The sequence below is a fragment of the Puma concolor genome, chromosome A1 (assembly GCF_028749965.1).
Source record: "Puma concolor isolate L17-30 chromosome A1, mPumCon1.1.hap2, whole genome shotgun sequence".
Classification (NCBI taxonomy): domain Eukaryota; kingdom Metazoa; phylum Chordata; class Mammalia; order Carnivora; family Felidae; genus Puma; species Puma concolor.
This window is the reverse complement of record NC_141667.1, coordinates 82,736-100,751: the sequence shown is the minus strand read 5'-3', so window position 1 is coordinate 100,751 and position 18,016 is coordinate 82,736. Positions and strand designations below refer to the sequence as shown.

General features: G+C 53.9%; 1 protein-coding gene across 3 annotated transcripts in view; it reads right to left on the bottom strand.

The window, feature by feature from the left end:
- PLEKHG4B (pleckstrin homology and RhoGEF domain containing G4B) overlaps nucleotides 1-18,016 on the bottom strand; it is an 82,578-nt gene that overhangs the window by 2,659 nt on the left and 61,903 nt on the right. For 2 of the 3 annotated variants that reach the window (XM_086674861.1, XM_086674866.1), the window contains 11 exons: nucleotides 17,338-17,480; nucleotides 16,500-16,638; nucleotides 12,282-13,027; nucleotides 9,553-9,805; nucleotides 7,729-7,818; nucleotides 7,422-7,652; nucleotides 6,063-6,233; nucleotides 5,284-5,464; nucleotides 4,607-4,714; nucleotides 4,134-4,394; nucleotides 841-977 (listed from right to left, as the gene is read on the bottom strand). In XM_086674861.1, the coding sequence (XP_086530987.1) occupies nucleotides 841-977; nucleotides 4,134-4,394; nucleotides 4,607-4,714; nucleotides 5,284-5,464; nucleotides 6,063-6,233; nucleotides 7,422-7,652; nucleotides 7,729-7,818; nucleotides 9,553-9,805; nucleotides 12,282-13,027; nucleotides 16,500-16,638; nucleotides 17,338-17,480 (2,460 nt within the window). The remainder of the gene's footprint in view (nucleotides 1-840; nucleotides 978-4,133; nucleotides 4,395-4,606; nucleotides 4,715-5,283; nucleotides 5,465-6,062; nucleotides 6,234-7,421; nucleotides 7,653-7,728; nucleotides 7,819-9,552; nucleotides 9,806-12,281; nucleotides 13,028-16,499; nucleotides 16,639-17,337; nucleotides 17,481-18,016) is intronic. The other variant, XM_086674875.1, reaches the window with a different exon arrangement.

Genomic DNA, 18,016 nt, shown 5'->3' with positions numbered 1-18,016 from the left:
GGGGGTCTCCCCAGAACTTGGGGACGGCTCTCACAGAGTGGGGGAATGGGGGTGTCTCCCCCGAACTGGGGGACGGTTCTCACAGAGTGGGGGAATGGGGGTGTCTCTCCAGAACTTGGGGACGGCTCTCACAGAGGGGGGAATGGGGGTGTCTCTCCAGAACTCGAGGATGGCTCTCACAGAGTGGGGGGGATGGGGGGTCTCCCCAGAACTTGGGGACGGCTCTCACAGAGTGGGGGAATGGGGGTGTCTCCCCCGAACTGGGGGACGGTTCTCACAGAGTGGGGGAATGGGAGTGTCTCCCAAGAACTGGGGGATGGCTCTCACAGAGTGGGGGGATGGGGGGTCTCCCCAGAACTCGGGGACGGTTCTCACAGAGTAGGGGAAATGGGGGTGTCTCCCCAGAACTGGGGGATGGTTCTCACAGAGTGGGGGAATTGGAGTGTCTCCCAAGAACTGGGGGATGGCTCCCATGAGTCGGGGGGGAATGGGGGTTCTCCCAGAACCAGGATGGTGCTTCCTGCAGTGGATAGGTGTATGACCCGGGGCTGGGTGAAGGTTGGTTGAGAAGGGCTCTGTGTCTGAGTGGCGCCCCCATTTCTTGCCCTGGTCACCCCAGTCCCACCCTCTCAGGGGCGATGTGCCTGTGTGTACATCCTGAGCGGCGTCTGGGCTCTCCTGTGCTGCCAACAATAGCCTGGCGCCCCTGCTGACTAGGACAAAGAGCGGCCAACCCTTGAGCAGGAAGCCCCACCAGCAGGGTCCCCAGGCACGTCCTGAGCATGCCTGGCAGGCCTCTCACAGGGAGAGGGTACTCAGGTCTCAGGAGAGGGTACTCACGGTTGTGGTGAACTGGCTGTGGAGCTGCTGCTGCGAGCCCCTCCTGGGGACAGCAGGGCAGGCGCTCTGGGGGCCCTCCTCAGAGAACAGCCCTGGGAGCCTGAGGCCACCGGCCCCCAACGACGTGCACTCAGTCACTGCAAAGAGGGGCTGGGTTAGGGGTGGCTGGCCCCCTTGCCTCTGCACGCAGCACTCAGGGCCCCCTGAAGCGTGTAAATAGAGAGTGAGGCATGTGTTATGCACGCAGAGTTATGACGGGACAACTGTGAGGCTGGGTCACAACAGATGGGACCGTGCTGCCGGAGCAAGCGGACACCCTTATGAGCAAGTGTCTCCTGACCCTGCTTTTCTGAAATCAGAGAAGACTGGGAGGGAGGTGCTCAGGTGACCTCTCCACCAGCGGGACGCCTCTGGCTCACATCAGTCAAAGGGGAAAAATAAAAAATGAGGCCCAAGAAGGGCCACACGGCTTAAATAAATAGGACAGGATGAGGGCTCGGCCCTAAAGGGCTGCTGGGGGCCCCAACTGTATCACCACAGGCGGAGCCACGGCCGTGGCCCTGCTGCATAGGCACAACCTCCGTGTGGCCGGTGTGGGCTTTCCCACACACTTCTGCGTGGGGATCACAGGGCCATTTCTGCACAGAGCTGACGACGGCTGGGCAGAGCCCTCCCGCACAGACTCTTGCCTGAGTCTTACATCGCAGGAGAAGAGAGAGCCCCACCTCCAGACCTGGGCTTCACTGGGAGATGCACCAGCCCACGTGGGAGCTAGGGAGGGCGGCACCAGGAAACCGCAGTGGCTGTGGGCTGGCGACGTGGGCGTACCCCCAGCCACGCTCCCTGTGGGCCCGCCCAGAGCACAGGCCCGACGAAGGTGGCTGCTGCTGTTCTGAGCAGGTGCGGGGCACCTGGCACACCTGGGCACCCCCAGCAGACTTCAGGCACGATGCCTCCATCTGGGCAGACACGCCTTTGTGGTCAGCGGTGCCCTCGGAGGTGTTGTCATGGTGGCACAATGGGGGCTTGGGAGGACGTGTGTCCCAGGCAGTGTCGCTGAGGAAGGGCCTCACTGGGGCTGTGGGAAGGATTTCTGTGGAAAACCAGACACCTGTGACCCTCCACACCATGTGTGTGGTGATCCCCCACACACAGGAGACGAAAAACCAACCACCGTGGGCCCAGCCAACACACCCACCCCTCCACGTGGAGGCCGGCGCTCTCAGAATGCAGGCCTCTCCGTGCGCCATCGGACAAGGGGGGGACCCGTGTGGGTGGCTGTGAGGCCCGACAGCATGGACACGGTCTGCACAGCACACGTGTGTCAGTCACAGAAGGCTGCTTGTGCCCCATGCATACTCCTGTGGTCACGGGTATGCTGAGCCTCTGTCTATTTTCTCGTTAGTCTTTCTGTTCTCCTTCTCCTCTTTCTACATTCTTTTGGATTGAGCTTTTCTTAGGGTTCCATTTTATTTCCGCTGTTGGTATATTAGCTGCAAATCTTTGCTTTGTTATATTAGGGGTCATTTGGGGTTATAATGCATACCTAACGACTCACAATCCGTCCTTGGTGGTATTACACACCTCAGCAATCATATAGAACCACACAGCTGAGAACCGCCACATCGCCATCCGTTCTATGTACACATACACCATGGCCTCGGCGTGTTAACCCCGTGTTCTCTTGACACTGTGCTGTTCAAACAGCCACTGTCTCTTACAGAGACTTAAATAGAAGAGCCCTCCTTTCTTCAGCCTTTGTCCCCCCCATGTCACTGCCCTTCTCCTTGGAGTCTGCTGGTAAGGAACAGTTACAGCTTTTCATATGCACGAGCATGTTGTTTCGCTTTGTTTCACTATTCCTGAAAGACACATTTGTCACGTTGAACTCGATGGTTGTCAGACAATGCCAGCCCAACGTGTTGTCCGCCGTGAGAAGTCCCTCTGCACAGAACACGCCGGCTCCCCTGGCTGCTTTCAAGATGTCTGTCGTCACTGGGTTTCCACAGTTTACAACGCGCATTCTGTGTGCTTGGGGTTCAGAGGTCTTCTTGGGACCTTGGGTTTACACCCTTCATCAAGTCAGGGAAATATTCAGCCATTGTTCCCTCAGAGTTTTGTTGTCCCTCCACTTTGGGGACACTGGTACGTGTTTGTCAGGCTGCTCGAAGTTGTCACACAGCTCACTGCTCTTTTTCCTTGATTCTCTGTGTCATTTTGGACAGTTTCTACTGCTACATCACTAACCTTTTCTTCTGCCAAGTCTTACTTTCTGGCAACCCCACCCAGTGACATGTTCACCTCGGGCGTTGTGGCCGTTTATCTTGCTAAGCTTAGTCCACCCTATCTTCCCTGTTGTGACTTAATGTGGTGGACAGCAGAGACACAGGATGACGGTGTGACCACCAGGATCGGTGATTCTAACGGTCACGTCAGTTCCAGCTGACGTTGCCCGATTGATTACTGCCCTTGTTACGGTCTGTCTCCTACATCGTTGCAGGCCTGGTACGGGACAGTGTGAGTCTACCCTGCTGGCTGCTGGATGTTTCTGTGACCCTATAAACCTCCTTGAGGTTTGCTGTAGGATGCAGTGAGGTTACCGGCAAACGTCTTCCATCCGTGACGCGCTGGCAGCTCGGCAGCAGTGTCAGTCCAACACCCTCCCCTGAGCGAGCCCTTCCAAGGACCTGCAGCCGCCCCGGGATGGGGCTGCTGCTGTCTGTGCCGTGGGAGGCTCTTTAGTCTCCCAGAGGTTCAGGCCTGGGCGGCCTCCTCAGGTGCGGTGCTGACCAGCGCTCTGCTGGGCCCAGACCCTAGAGGGCTCACACTGCATGGGGCTCCCCTGGTCTGTCCTCCTCCACTGGGGGTCTGAGACTCCCCTCACTGCACCCCTCTCAGGGCAGAAATCGGACCAATCACAGGAATGTGTGACATCACATTCCTGCCTCTCAGGTCACTACCTGTGGTGCTGGATGTCCTATGTCTCAAAGTCTTGATTCACATCTTTTGTCTGTTTAGGTTTTGTTTCGTCTTGTTTTTGTCTGCTTGCTTGTTTTAGGTCTGTCCCCTATTACCTCATTTTGGGTGGAAGTAAAAGTTTTTGGTTTGTTTTTTTAACAAATTTTTCTTTATAAAGAAAAATCAGAATGCGTTTGAAAACTTTTGGATGTACATAGGAGCAAGGGAGATAAATGAGCCCGTGAACTGCCCCCCCCCCCACCCCCCCCCCACCCCCGCCCAGGACCGGCTGTCGGAGGCCGGGGCGTGCAGGCTCCAGTGCTAAGTACACTCACTCGTGGAAGGCTGGCTCCCGGTCTCCTGCTCCAGCTCATCCTCCTCCTCGAAGCAGGTGCGCATGTCGTACGGCCAGGGGCAGGAGGCGGAGCTCCGCAGGGCTGGGCTGGCAGTGGCATGCAGGCCCGGTGGCCCCAGGGCAGAGGAGGACTGGCTGCCAGAGGAGGAGGTGCTGCTGTCTGAGATGGTAGAGTGTGGCCTCTTAAAGGAGGTGGCGTGGTCACAGGGGGGCACGGCCATGGGTGCTCGCGTCCATGACTCTGGAAGGGGACAGAAAGCAGGTCGGTCTGGTTTTGGCTCCAAAAGTGTGGTCCAGACTCGAGAATGCAATGGCCATCTGAAAACTGACCAGGTCCCTCTCACTGCAGTCACGTCCAGCCCACTGTGCTGGCCCTTGGGGCCCACAGTGAGCGCCAGGACTTGAGTCTGAGTCGGCGGAACAGAGTGAGAGTGAGGGCTGAGGCCACATTACCTGCCCCCTTCTTGACGGCCCGATCACTTATGGCTGCATCGCTGGGCTGGATGTCCACGAACGGTTTGGTGCTCATCCCCATTGACACCATTTCCTGCATTCTGAGCTCTAAAACAGAAGCAGGTAGGACATTTTCCAAGCAGTGGCTTGGCTTTGATACCACACCTGTTGATGCTCTGCACCCAACACCATCAATCCAGACCAGGAGCATGTCGGGGCAGAAACCTAGGTGGGGTCCTGGCACATGGAGCACAGGGCCTTACAGAAGAGGTCCCTCGCCTTCAGGGAGACAACAGTGTCCTATCATCCAGGAGGGCATGGTGCTTTGTCATGACATCTCTGGAATTGCCGTGGTGTGGGGACAGGGGTCTTGTTTATACATGAGTAAAGGGGAAATACGTGTTTGTGTGCTGATGGAAGGATCCAGCCACTTCCACATAAATGGTGCTGACGGAGGGGGCCTCCCAGGGGCCACCTGGGCCTAGGGCTCTCCAAGGGCCACCTGGCCCAAACTGGCCCCAAGCACCTACCCAGGTCCAACCCCCTAACCCCTGACCCCAACCCCTGACCCCATACCCCTGGCCTGAACTTAGCCCCTAACCCCTGGCCCCAAACCTCTACTCCAAGGCCAGACCCCTAAACACAGAGCTGGCTCTCGATAGCCCTTTTTTGCCCACCTCTGTTCCGCAGAGCCTGCCGCCACAGGATCTGCCCTATCATGTGGGTCCAGGCTGTCTTGACCTCTGCAGAGCTGGCCTGGAGAATGTAGGTGTCCTGGGATTTCCGCCGTCTGCGGAACCAGATCTCAAACCTCAAGCCACTGTCTCCGACGTTCTCCGTCATCCCAATCTCGGCTGTCTGCACCACAAGCAGTGAGTGGCAGCCGCATCAGCAACCATTGATCCAACTGACCGCTCCCTGGCTGACTGACCCCAGCACCTCAGTGTTGGGAGTCTCTTCACCCAGACATCAAATGGTAGGGATGAGGCAGGCCTGGGGCCCACTGGATGAACTGGGTTCCAATCATGTGCAATGGCTCCCTCTTGGGGCCTCAGTTCCCCCACTGGAGAAAGGAAGTCCGGCCTAGAAGGTTCTGTGGTTGCCACACCGGATGGGACTACAGAACCCTCTCTGATATGCTCCTTGGCATGGGCAGGTAAGGCATTGTGGTTGTGGGACCCTCTCAGGAGCTCAGAAGCTCAGTCAGGTGAGGGCCACACCTATAGACATGCCAAAATCTGAAATGGAGTTACCGACTGAGGAGACTTTTTCCAGCCACTGAACCAGTACATGGAACTATAAAGGACAAGTGTCTCCTTGCAGTTTTTGAAGGTCTGAGGCTTTCGAAGCCCAGACACAGAATCACAGAAAACAACAGATAGCACATGTCCCTGCTCACACCCAGCAGACCAGGACCTGACACCCAGCGGCGTCCGGTGAGAGGCAGGCGTGTTACCTTGAAGGACTGTTTGTACATGTAGGTGTCGTAGCCTCCGTCCACCTTTTTGGTCTTGCTAAACAGGATGAGGTCTTCAAAGAGGAAGACGTGCCTCAGATACTTTTTCCTTCCACAGCAGACGATAAACTCGTCCTGGCATCTCAGCTGCCCCTGCTCCTTCAGATTTACCTGCAGATGGAACCAGCCTCCCTCAGGGACAGTGGGACCTGACCTGACCCCACCTCGGCCTCCGGAGAGGGGAGAGGGGCTAGAGGTGAAATTGATCACCAGTGGCCAGTGACTCAATCAATGAGTCCTATAATGAGGCCTCCATACAACCCCAAAGGACAGGCTTTGAGAGCTTACTGCTTGGTGAAGAGGTGAGACGCTCAGAGGGGGCACAGAAGCTCTGCACCCATTTCCACGCACCTGGCCCTGTGCCTCTCTTCCATCTGGCTGTTCCTGAGTTGTGCCCTTTACGGTACACTGGTGAGGTCATAAGTACACTGCTTCTCTGGGTTCTGACCTTTGCCACAGGAAGGGGAGCCCTTCACCTGTGGGGGTCTCATGCTATGTCCAGGCAGATGGTGTCAGCATTGAGTTGAATTATAGGACATCCAGCTGGTATCTGAGAATTGCTCGGATGTGTGGGGGAAAAACCCACACATTGTAACTGGTGCCAAACCCTCAGGGTCGGGGCTCCTGCTAGTCTGCGTGGCTGAAGAGGCAGGGCAGGACGTGGGCACATCCCTAGCCAAGCCCACGCACAGGCCAGCTCACCTTGCAGGTGCCCAGCGTTGGCAGTGGGAGGACATCCATATGGGTGGTGGCCTGGGGGCTGTGCTGCATCATGGTGGCCAGAAGGGCCCGTGCTCAGATTACTGCTCATGAAACTCTTAGTGCTGTTTTTAAGCAGGGCACCCACATTTTCATTTTGTACTGGGAATTCTGGGGCTGTCCCTCTGAATGTCAGACATAAGGGGCTCTGCCAGAGAAAGGGGTCCTCTTCTGCCTATGCTGGTCCTACCATGCTACTGTGGTGGGGTGGGGCATGGATGCCGGCCCTCAGCACTCCAGCAGAGAGGTTGGCAGCATGGGACGCGCCAATGTTGGCTTGCCCCAAGCCCGATGGCCCACATTTTCATGCATCCAGTTGTCCTCAAGGAGCCCTAATAAACAGATGGCCTGCCATTCACACCCTGCAGCTGCTGCTCCAGTCACCTGGACGGGAAGCCGCTCTCTGCTCCCCTCACCTGCCAGCCCCTTGAGAGTTCTCAAGCTTCGGGAGACTTCCCCAAAGGAAAGCGTATGTGCTCTGATACCAGGCCACATCTTTCCTGAACTCGTGAGAGCCCATCAGGGCTTCAGGGCACTTACATCACAGCCTCGGACCGCATCCATCGCCAACAGGTCGTTGCCATGGCGCAGCTGGAAGCGGACCACACCCTCGGCAGCCCGGAGCTCGCCCAGCTCCTGCTCCCAGGCAGGGCAGCAGCTGGCCTCCCTGGCCAGGTCCTGGAGAAGCAGTGCGTACTTGCCCATACGCTGCACGGGCTTCAGCAGGTACGAGGCCAGGTTCATCTTGTCTCCCAGCTCCCGCTGCTTGTCCTGCAAGGGCCAGGGTGAGAGGGTCAGCCCCTGGGCCGGGTGGGGGGCGGCGCGGCTCGCGGGGTGGGGGGGCGACCTTGAAGAAGGCGTTGCCGTGGCTGCAGAGCAGAGCATCTGACCGGGGCTTGTTCTTGCTGTAAAGCGCGTACATGCCAAACTGTTCCTCCTGCAAAAGGGGAGGGCACCATGCATCTGAGTCGGGGGCTGGGGTCAGAGTCTATGCCTCTCTCCTCACCCTCCGTGTTCAGTCCCCCTGTGGGCGTGACAGAAGGAGCCTCGGTGCTGCACTACAATCTTCTAGGCTTCCCAGCCTGCAGGGCCTGCTCGGCTCGGGGCCAGAGTTCTAGAATCGGTCTTTACCATATAGGGTTTGGGGGAAGAGGGAGAGGGAGTCCTCATGAGGCTGGCCTGGGAAGGGGCATGGAGAGCCTTTGTTCATTTAATGGTCAAGAACCAAAGTTGTGTTAACCAGTAAAATTCTCACCGTTGTCAATAATATAAAACGACACAGAGTTCACCTTACGGCTAAAAGCACCTTCTTAGAAATAGCTGAATTAAAAACAGAACTATCCTATGACCCAGCAATTACACTACTAGGTGTTTATCCGAAGGAAATGGGAGTGCGGGTGCGAAGGGACGCATGCACCCCAACGTTTATAGCACCATTATCAACAGTAGCCAAAGTTATGGCAAGAGCCCAAATGTCACCTGACTGATGAATGGACAAAGAAGATATGGTATATATACACAATGGAATGCTACTCAGCCATCCAAAAGAATGAAAGCTTGCCATTTGCAACAACGTGGATGGAACTAGATGGTATTATGCTAAGTGAAATAGGTCAGTCACAGAAAGACAGATATATGATTTCACTCATATGTGGAATTTAAGAAACACACCGGATGAACATAGGGGAAGAGAAGGAAAAATAAGATAAAAAGAGAGGGAGGCAAACCATAAGAGGCTCTTAAATACAGAGAGGTATTTTGGAGGTAGGTGGGTGGGGGATGGGTTAGATGGGCGATGGGCATTAAGGAGGGCACTTATTGGGATGAGCACGGGGTGTCGTATGTAAGTGACGGGTAAGCAGGGTTTATTCCTGAAGCCAAGACTACAAGGTATGCTAACTAACTTGAGCTTAAATTTTAAAACAAGACGCCACATGGGATTTCTTTCATCCTTGGACATTTCTGTTGTGGTAATTTACATAATAACGCTGAGGTCAGTGTCTCATCTGCCCACAACACAGATGCCACTAGGTCCCCAGTACCTAGAACACTACTTGGTAATTTGGTGAAAGCATTTTCTTTTCAGAGTGAATTAAGAATTCTATTAAAGACGCAGATAGGGAGACATCCCATATTCATTGCTGAGAAGACACTTATCCAGGAGAGAGCAGCCTTTCTCGAGTTAACGTGCACACTCCGTGAACCTCTGTCAAAGGTCCGACTGGACTGGCTCAGAGCTCCCTGCGCTGGCCCGGGCTCCACCTGCAGGGGGACCAGGTGGGCTCCTAAGTACAGGAAGCAAGCTGATTGGGGGAGGTGCTGTTGGCCAATTACCTTAAGTGAGAAGTGGGGCTTTCGACAGAATTAGGGGTGATGATGCAGGTGAAGCCCCCAGTGTCATATGGTTTGGGGGAGCCAAGGGTGCCTTCAGGGGACACGGAGCAAAATATCCAGTATGATCAGACCCACAAGCGTCTTGTCTATTTTGGTCATCTGTTTATTGGCAGGTCTTACATACTATTAGTGACACATTTCCTACGTCTGGTCTGCAGACAGATCCAAACGATCCGAAACGTGGGTGTCACCAGACCCAGCCTCTCCAAGGGCGACCTGGGCTGATGGCACCTCGGTCTACCACACTGGTGTCAGCGCCCAGGAGGGAGGGACTCACGTGTCTCAGGAACCCGCGGCCCGCTGCCAAGGGGCAGGGCTGGCAGCGCTCCAGCTCTGCGAGGAAATGCTGGCGGTGGAAGTCATAGAGCTTCTCCAGGTTCCCAAAGATCATGCTGCGCTTCCCTCGAAGGTCCTGAGGCAGGTCTGTCCTTTCCATTTCTGGAAAATAGTTGTCGATGACATATCCTAAGGACCTGACATACTCCCTCTCTGTGGAAACCATCTCGGCCATTATGTGCTGCAGTCGGCTGCTGGAAGACAGAGAAGCAGGTGGCCACTCAGCTGTGCACGGGTCACAGCTTTACTCCAGGCCTCGAGAGACCCTTCGTCCGCGCTGTTGCTGCTTCACACAGAAACAGAATGCTCTGCAAACCCAGAGGAATAAACCTATTCGTGGGCAGGAGAACCTTTGTGATTAAGTTTTCTGTTCAGCAACGAATGCTGTCAAGTGTGCTCTGTTCCCTGGAGCTGCTCCTTTGACGTGACGAATGAGATGAGAAAAACGGGCAGGGACGTGATTAGAAACAAACTGGTTGCACGAAACATTTCTGTATTATTGATCACGGCCTTTTGGGACAAAAGATCCTTTGGGAAAGTGAAAAGGAGAGATTCCCAGGCCCCCTAACTCCAACCCAGAGTTGTGAGGTTTCTCATTCACAGATGGCTTGATTCTGGCACCCTCTGCATGAAGAACTCTGGGAGTAGGGAGATCTGAACACTGCATAGAAGGCTGTGGTGAGGATTCACGAGAAGAGGGCTTCTGATGCACACGGACTGCTAACCTACCAGAAGGGATTTCTGAAAACTCAGCTTTATGCTGTAGAGACGTCTGACCCAGAGGCCGAGGAGAAGCTGCTGGAGAAGATGCGGAGCAGGTGGGCCCAGGACGGAGCAAAGGAGGGCAGCAGTGGGGAGGCTGTCTCTTCCCTGCCATGCAGAGGGTTCCCTGGGCTCCTGCTGGTGTGGTCCAAGCAGGGGCCATGTCTCTGCTGCACACAGCACTTCTGGAGGCACCGAGAAGAGCTGGCGAACTGGGAGCCCCACCCTGCTAGTAATGAGGCACAAAAGTCTTACCCCTGTTTGACGGCATTCTGCCAGCAACCTCCCTACATTACTCAATCTCGATAATACTAATGGGGGCTGGTAGATCTTTTTTTGCCATTACTTGTATGTACTTGTTGTTTTTTTTAAATGGAAAACAATGAAAAGCAACCAATGATAGGAAAGACACCTGTGGTCAGAAATGCTGCCGAATGCACCCCATTTGCAGCTGGCGTGCTTGTTCCTTATCACACTCACATAACAGATTTACAAATACCTATTGTTTCTCAGGGGGCAGCACGTGCTGGCTGCTTGGGAGCACGCAGACCTCGTGGTACTGCTGGGACGTGTGGCCTGGAGGTGCCCCCAGCCAACCCAAGGCCCCAGTACCCACAGCACACCACCTGTCAACATTTGCCCAGTATAAGCACCCTTAAATACTCAGAAACAAAACTAGGATGGTCTGGGGGTTTGGAACAAGTTAATTGGAAATTGACTCTCTAGGAAATAATGGTTAGAAAGATGTGGGGAAATGGACCAAGTGACAGGAACTGTATCTGGACAACTGGCAGAAGGGCCAGGGTTTTCATGGGAGATAGGGTTAAATGTTCTCTCCTGCCCGAGGAGGAAGTGCTCCGTCTCTGGTGTGCCGTGGAATCTGCTACCGAACCTTGGGTTGGTGGGTCCGTGGATCATGTAAGGTGGAAGAGGGTACCTGTCCCCAGGGGCAAAGGCAGGATGGCTTCCCAAACCTGTTCCCTCCAGACCGAGGATGTCCACTGCAGGTGACCAGGGGGGCTCTCAGCGAGTGGAGGGCATTCTGTGCCTCTGAAAGCTTTCAGATGAGCTCAGGGGAGGTGGAGAGTGGTTCTTCCTGGAGCCTTCCCAGGGATTCCAACCCCCAGGGAAACCCACCTCATGTGCTCCCAGATGAAACCTTCCTGTTCCACCTAAGGTTCCTCCCTGAACTAGGTGCACTGTAACCACCTGGAGTCTGAAACATAGAGGTGTGTTTTAGGAGAGTGTTTGGTGATCGTCTCAGGTCAGAGGTGTTCTCTGTATGAGGAGGAAACACATCCACCAACCAAACGAGCAAGGAAGGCTAGGACAGCCCACCTGTGGCCCACCCTGCTCACTATAAAAATGGACTAAGAACCCAAGGGGCAGGCCGTGGTGTCAGGTGAGAGTCACTACCTGCCCTTAGCATGGGGCACAGTTCTTGCCCACTTTTTAATCCTACCGTGAATAACAAGTATGTTTTTACAAATATCTTCTTAAACATTTAACAAGTTAATACAGACATCTCCATTTGGGCAATGGATAAAAGCACACACATACTTCTCACCTCAATGCTGAAAGGCTTTTTTTTTTTTTTAAAGTAATTCTTAAGGTAATTTCTTCATATTGTAGGTGTGATTTGCTTATTGTGATTTTCTATAATTGGCCTCAAATGATGAGAGCGGGTGGGCTACGAAATAGGAAGCAGTTTTCAATGACCGTTCTGAACACAGGAGGTAAAAAAACATCTTGCCTAAAATCGAACACAAGTGTGCTGCCTGGACAGGACAAGATGGGCCTGGAGAGATGTTTGTGGATTTACTATTTTGTGAAAGTGCATTTAGTGGCTTCAGCTCTCTGGCACCCCACTGACCGCGAGGCCCAAAGGCTGGAGGACGTGCACCTCACCTTCCTGCTTGCCTCCTCCTGTCCTCCTCGGATGGGTGGATCCTGGAGGGAGAGGACAGACTCCGCGTCCGAGTACCCAGGGGGCTCTCGGCATGTGGCCTCGGTGGGGGCTGCTTCTCTGAGGCCACAGTGCTGGTCACCTCCAGGCCCCTGATGAAAACCCCAGTGTGGCCTGGCCAGGGGGAGTCCCGGGGGCCACTGTCAAGCTGTGGAATCTCAAAGCTTTGTGTTTTCCTCATAATTTTCTTCAGGGGGTACTTCTTGGGGTGGGTTGTGGGGGTCTGGATGGGCTCGGAGGAGCAGGCAGGGCCGTTGTCTGGGGCCGGGTGCTCACCCTCCTGCCTGCAGAGAGCGGCTTGTTCAGGGAGGCCGGGCAGCAGCTGGGCACGCTCCCCAGTGTGGCCCTCCGGATCAGTGTGGGGGATCCAAGAAGGCTCACAGTGCCTCCTCTCAGCCCCCTGGGGAAGCTCGTACTGCAGGGGGCTCGGGCTCAGAGGTGGGGCCCCAGGGTCGGGGGGAGCCCCAGAAAGGGCCCCTTGGAAGCAGAGTCGAGTCTGCTGGCTCTGCAGCCACAAGCTGTGCCATTGCGGCAGTGCCCGCCAGCTGCCCAGGCCTGCCTCCACCGTGCTCGCCCCGGGAAAACTCCACGCAGTCAGCTCTGTGGCCTCCTGGTGACAGCTCTTCGGATACTCAGTGACCGGCTCGGGACCCAGGTGTTCCAGACACTGCAGCATCCACCCATCCACCTACACGGCAAAGAGGGTGCTGGTCAGGGCAGTGGAGCACTGTCGGCCCCACCCAAACTCATGTAGCCGATGAGCAGCTCAAGTGAACCCAGGTCACGCTCCTTCTGCTCTCCAGGTTCTCCATATCAAGCACCGGGGAGAGCCAGATGGTCAGAACAAGAGGAAGACCTCTCTGCCCACAGAGGCAGCTGCTAGCCAGACTTGGCCCAAGAGTAGGCAAGATGATTTTGTGCATGAGCTCAAAGGGGTCTGAATCCTCCACAGTCCCCAAGAGCAGCAGGTGGGGTTGTCCCAGGGCCCCGGGATGCCAGGGCTGGACAGACCATGAAATCAGCGATTCCACACTTCTGACGGGTGTGAGAGGCCGTGGCAGTGGGAGGGACAGAGTTCCTACCCCTGCCCTGGCCTTCCCTGACCACTTGGATCCCACTCAAGGAGCTGTGCTCTTGAGGGCTCTGGCCCCGGCAGCCCTAACAGCCAGGCAATTCTGGGGTGCTGGTGAATTTTCAGCCACGGGCTGTGTTGCAGCGACTGTTTGGGGGTCTCTGGCAATAAGTAGACTTTTATAGCTGAGCCGGTAAGTGGAGAAAAGTTCACATGTTCGTTCTGCCTCTCTGCCTGGTACAATAAATAAACTCCTCACATGGTGGCTGAGAGCCTGGGGTGCAGTGCTGGGGCATGCTGGCCAGCTGTCTCAGAGCTTGACCCACTCAGGCCTGCAGGGGACGGTGCTCACTAAATGTCCACAGCACATGCAGATTCCCTGGAGGTGATTCCGCTGAGCTTCTCACGGCCTCATAGAAGTCAGAGAGGTGGGCCCCCCGGCCAGCTCCCCCTCCGTCTGCTCAGCCCAGCTGGACACGGTGCGCAGCCACCTTCTCAAGTCCAGGGTCGCTTTCCCTGTGCCTTGGGAGCTGTTCTCTACCAGCTGCAATATTTCTGACAATACTGCAGTCGTCCAAGGAGCAAACTACCAGCATGAGCCTGGTGCTTACTCTGCTTTTGTGTGTGTGTCCTCTGTTGTGTGCATGCCATCAGCCTGTTGTGGAAGGTCTAGTACCCCCACTGCTGCTGCGTGTTCTCAAGACAGAGCAGCTCCACGAGGCCAGGAATTTCTCTCCTTTTTCAAACCACAATTTGATCTATGTAGGAAAAACAAGGCTTTATTTTTAATCATGTGAAGGAGTCCAGCTCTGTGATCGTGGGGACACCGGAAGCAGCAGATGCCACTCAGGCACTGGCTCACTTGGTTCCGACAGCCCGCACACCCCATCCTGATGCACACAAGCGGTGCACCTTAAATAAATCGGAAGCAGCTGCATAGCAACGGAGGCCACGCCACAAGATCTGTGACCCCTGCTTTTACACACACGTTCCCTTCAGTCTGTGGATGGGAATCGACATGCTCTGGTTGAAGAGGGTTGACCACAAATCTCCATGGCTCAGATTTGTAACTTTTTCATGGTTTATAAATGGAAATTAAGATCCACTGAAAAATAGATCCAGGGGTGCCTGGGTGGCTCAGTCAGTTAAGCACCGTCTCAGGCGCAGGTCATGATCTCATGGTCTGTGCTGACAGCTCAGAGCCTGGAGCCTGCTTCTGATTCTATGTTTCCCTCCCTCTCTCTCTGCCCCTCCCCTGCTCATACTCTGTCTCTCTTTCTCTCTCAAAAATAAACATTAAAAAAAGAAAAAGGAAATGTTCTTTTAAAAAAAGAAAGAAAAAAGATCCAGAACTTTCCATTTTTAAACTTTTACTATGCAAAAAAAAAGAAATCTTCTTTAAAAAGAAAGAAAGAAAAAAGGATCCAGAACTTTCTGTTTTTAAACCTGTTACTATGCAAAAAAAAAAAATCTTCTTTAAAAAAAAAAAGAAAAAAGGATCCAGAACGTTCTGTTTTTAAACTTGTTACTATGCAAAAAACAGAAATCTTTTTTAAAAGAGAAAGAAAGATAAAAGGATCCAGAACTTTCCATTTTTAAACTTGTTACTATGCAAAAAAAAAAAAAAAAAAAAAAAAAATCTTCTTTAAAAAAAAGAAAGAAAGAAAAATGAATCCAGAACTTTCGGTTTTGAAACTTGTTACTATGCTAACCATACCCTAGAATCCTCTTCAGGCTGGTGGCAGTAGGACCCTGAGGGGCTGCCTGTGGGAGCCGGAGGGGCTGACGGTGGCCCTGCCTGCACCACACAGCATCCCGTGGCAAGATCACTCATGAACAGTGAACACGTTGGGGGTTAAGACTTTATTTTCATGCATGTTCTCATTAGATAGCAATGCCAAGGACACCTGGTTGTTAGGGGCCCAAGAAGAGGTTTTCACCAACGTGGTGATGGGCTGGATCCAAGGCCACATAACCGTACTTAGTGACACTGATGCACATGCAGAGAAGAGAGATCAGCACACACTCTTTGTGGACAGAGTCATATAGAAAAATGTCCAATCTGGGTTTTTACAAACACAAGCAGCATGAGAGCCCCTGGGCAGAAGAGTGGGAAATGATCAATGGAGCGGAGGCCCCTCAGGGATGGGATCCCACCTCCAGCCTCATGAAAAATATTCTGGTTGGATGGAAGATGTAACTGGGAAAATTCAAACCATGAAAGTCTTATGATGGACTATATTAGTCATTCTGTGACCTTAAGGTAGCAAAAGCCATTTCAATCACAAGCAAAGTTGAGGGACAATGACAAGCTGGGGAACACATCTGCCACATAATTGGAGGCTCAGTGTGAGTAATATGCCTAGTAGTAAAACTTCTGACCTGCAGGAATTGGCCAGTGCAGGGAAAAGCCATTTGTTAGAGAATAAGTAAAAATAACAATAAACAGATGAAGAAAGAGTTCACCTCTAGCATAAAAATCCCAAACGCAAACAAGGAGGAGGTACTTCTTTTCACTTCAGTGAGGAAGGGGTGCTCCAGGCTGCTGCTGAGAATCTAAATTGGGCAGGCTGTTTGCAGGACCATTTGGCAAATGTGTACAAACCTCACACACTGTGGGCCCTGACCCAGCCGTCTCAAGCCTAGGAACCTGTCCACAGCAAACGATCACGAAGTGTGAAAATGCAGTCACTGGTGTGTATAAGAGGAGAGCCGGAGCCACGGGAGGCCTCCACATGCCACTGTGCTTGCTGGGGGTTCAGCCTGGGGATGCCCTGCCAGTGGCCATCCCCCCAACCCTAACTGCCCCAAAGGGACACATGGGCCTCCAGCCATTCTTGGCCTTGCCTCACACTGACCGCTGGCTGTGCGTGGGCTCCTGTGTCACATTCACTTACACGGAAAGAGTGGTTGACAAAAGCATAAGGATTTAAGCAAGAACGTGTGCAGGCTTCCGAAAAGCTTTTACATGCATATGTACACGGAGAAAAGTCCGGATTATAACACACTGCACGTTAACGTCGGTTATTTCAGGTGCAGGGTTTCAAAATGTTTTTCTCTCTTGGTTCCTCTGACTGAAAGCACTTACCTGCCCTTGTCCCTCCTGGAGCACCCTCGCTTCCCGTAGCCTCTCCAGCTCCTGCAGACACCTGTTGGAGGCAAGGACCACCTTGTGGACCTCTTCGTCTACTTGATCGTACAGCCTGGAGGCAACCTCGATGGCATCTCTGGAAGAGAAAGTGTCAGAGAGCAACCCGCGACCACTAGTTGTTCACAGGCAATCACCCAGCAGACGTGCTGTTGGTGACAACCTACAGCTGTGCTGACAGCTCAGAGCCTGGAGCCTGCTTCAGAATCTGTGTCCTCCTCGCTCCCTGCCCCTCCTCCACTTGTGTTCTGTCTCTCTCTCTCAAAAATAAATAAACATTAAAAAAAAAGAAATCTTTAAAAAAAAAAATGGATCCAGAATTTTCAGTTTTGAAACTTGTTACTATGCTAAACACACCCCAAGTTAAAGAGTCACAACCGCCCTCTTTGCATCCCTCACATCTGACACAAACAGAACGCCCCAGGGAGGTCCACAGCCACAGCAGGAACAGGAACGAGCCCAGGAGCCACGAGTGCAGGTGCCTCCGAGGTGGTAGGGGTAGGGAAAAGTGAGCGAGTGGCACCCCAGGACGGAGTCAGAGAAGCATTGGGTCAGGACTTCTGACTGCTGAATCCCTGAATCCCATTATGATGAGTTTTGCCCTCCACTTGAGCATTCCAAGGAACCTGCTACTTTTTCCTTAGAGGATACAAGTGTAGACAGGCTCCCGTCCAAAGAGTGCCTGCCAGAAGGAAGGAAGTTTGAACAGCTGGGAGACGCTGCGTGTGGCAGAGACAGGCGTCACCCCTGGGACGCGCTGCCCCGGCATGACACTCACCGGCAGTCTTGGCCGGCACCGTGCTGCTCCCTCCTCAGCCGCGCCAGCACAGTGCCACCCTCCAAGCGGAGGGCGACCAGCAGTGCGTCTTCCAGCACACATTTCATTGTCTCCTTGTGCTGGCTGATTAGGTCTGTGACCTCCTGCACGGGGTGGGAGAAGCATACATAGAACCGCCTCCTCCATGAGGAGCGTTGGAGTGTGACCCGCACTTCCGTGTTTATCAGTCAAGCTGAAAGCAGGGCGGGCTGGCCGTGCCCACACTTGACACTGGCCCCAGCAGGAAGGCAGCGGAGTCCCAGATGCTCTCACCCAAGGATGGGTGAAACTTGGGGCAGGAGAAAGGAGGGAAACTTGAAACTTGGCAGCAGGAGAGCCTGACATTTGGACAGCGATGCACAGACCTCACCCACACACCCTGGAAACCCCAAGGCATCTCAGCCCCAGGTGTCTGGGCTGTTGAGGTCCTTCTGGACAGTCCACTTCTGTGTCCCAGTAGCACTCACTCAGGTCTCGGCGGCACACCAACAAATATAGTGGTGTTGTTTCTCTTCTGGGCATGGTGGGATTTTTTTGGTCACAATGGGGAGGAAGTGGGTTTTTTGGAAGTCTTTTGCTAAGTGAAAGGGATTTGCAAATCAAAAAGGGTTTGAAAATCTCTGCTAAGAGTGGTGGGTTT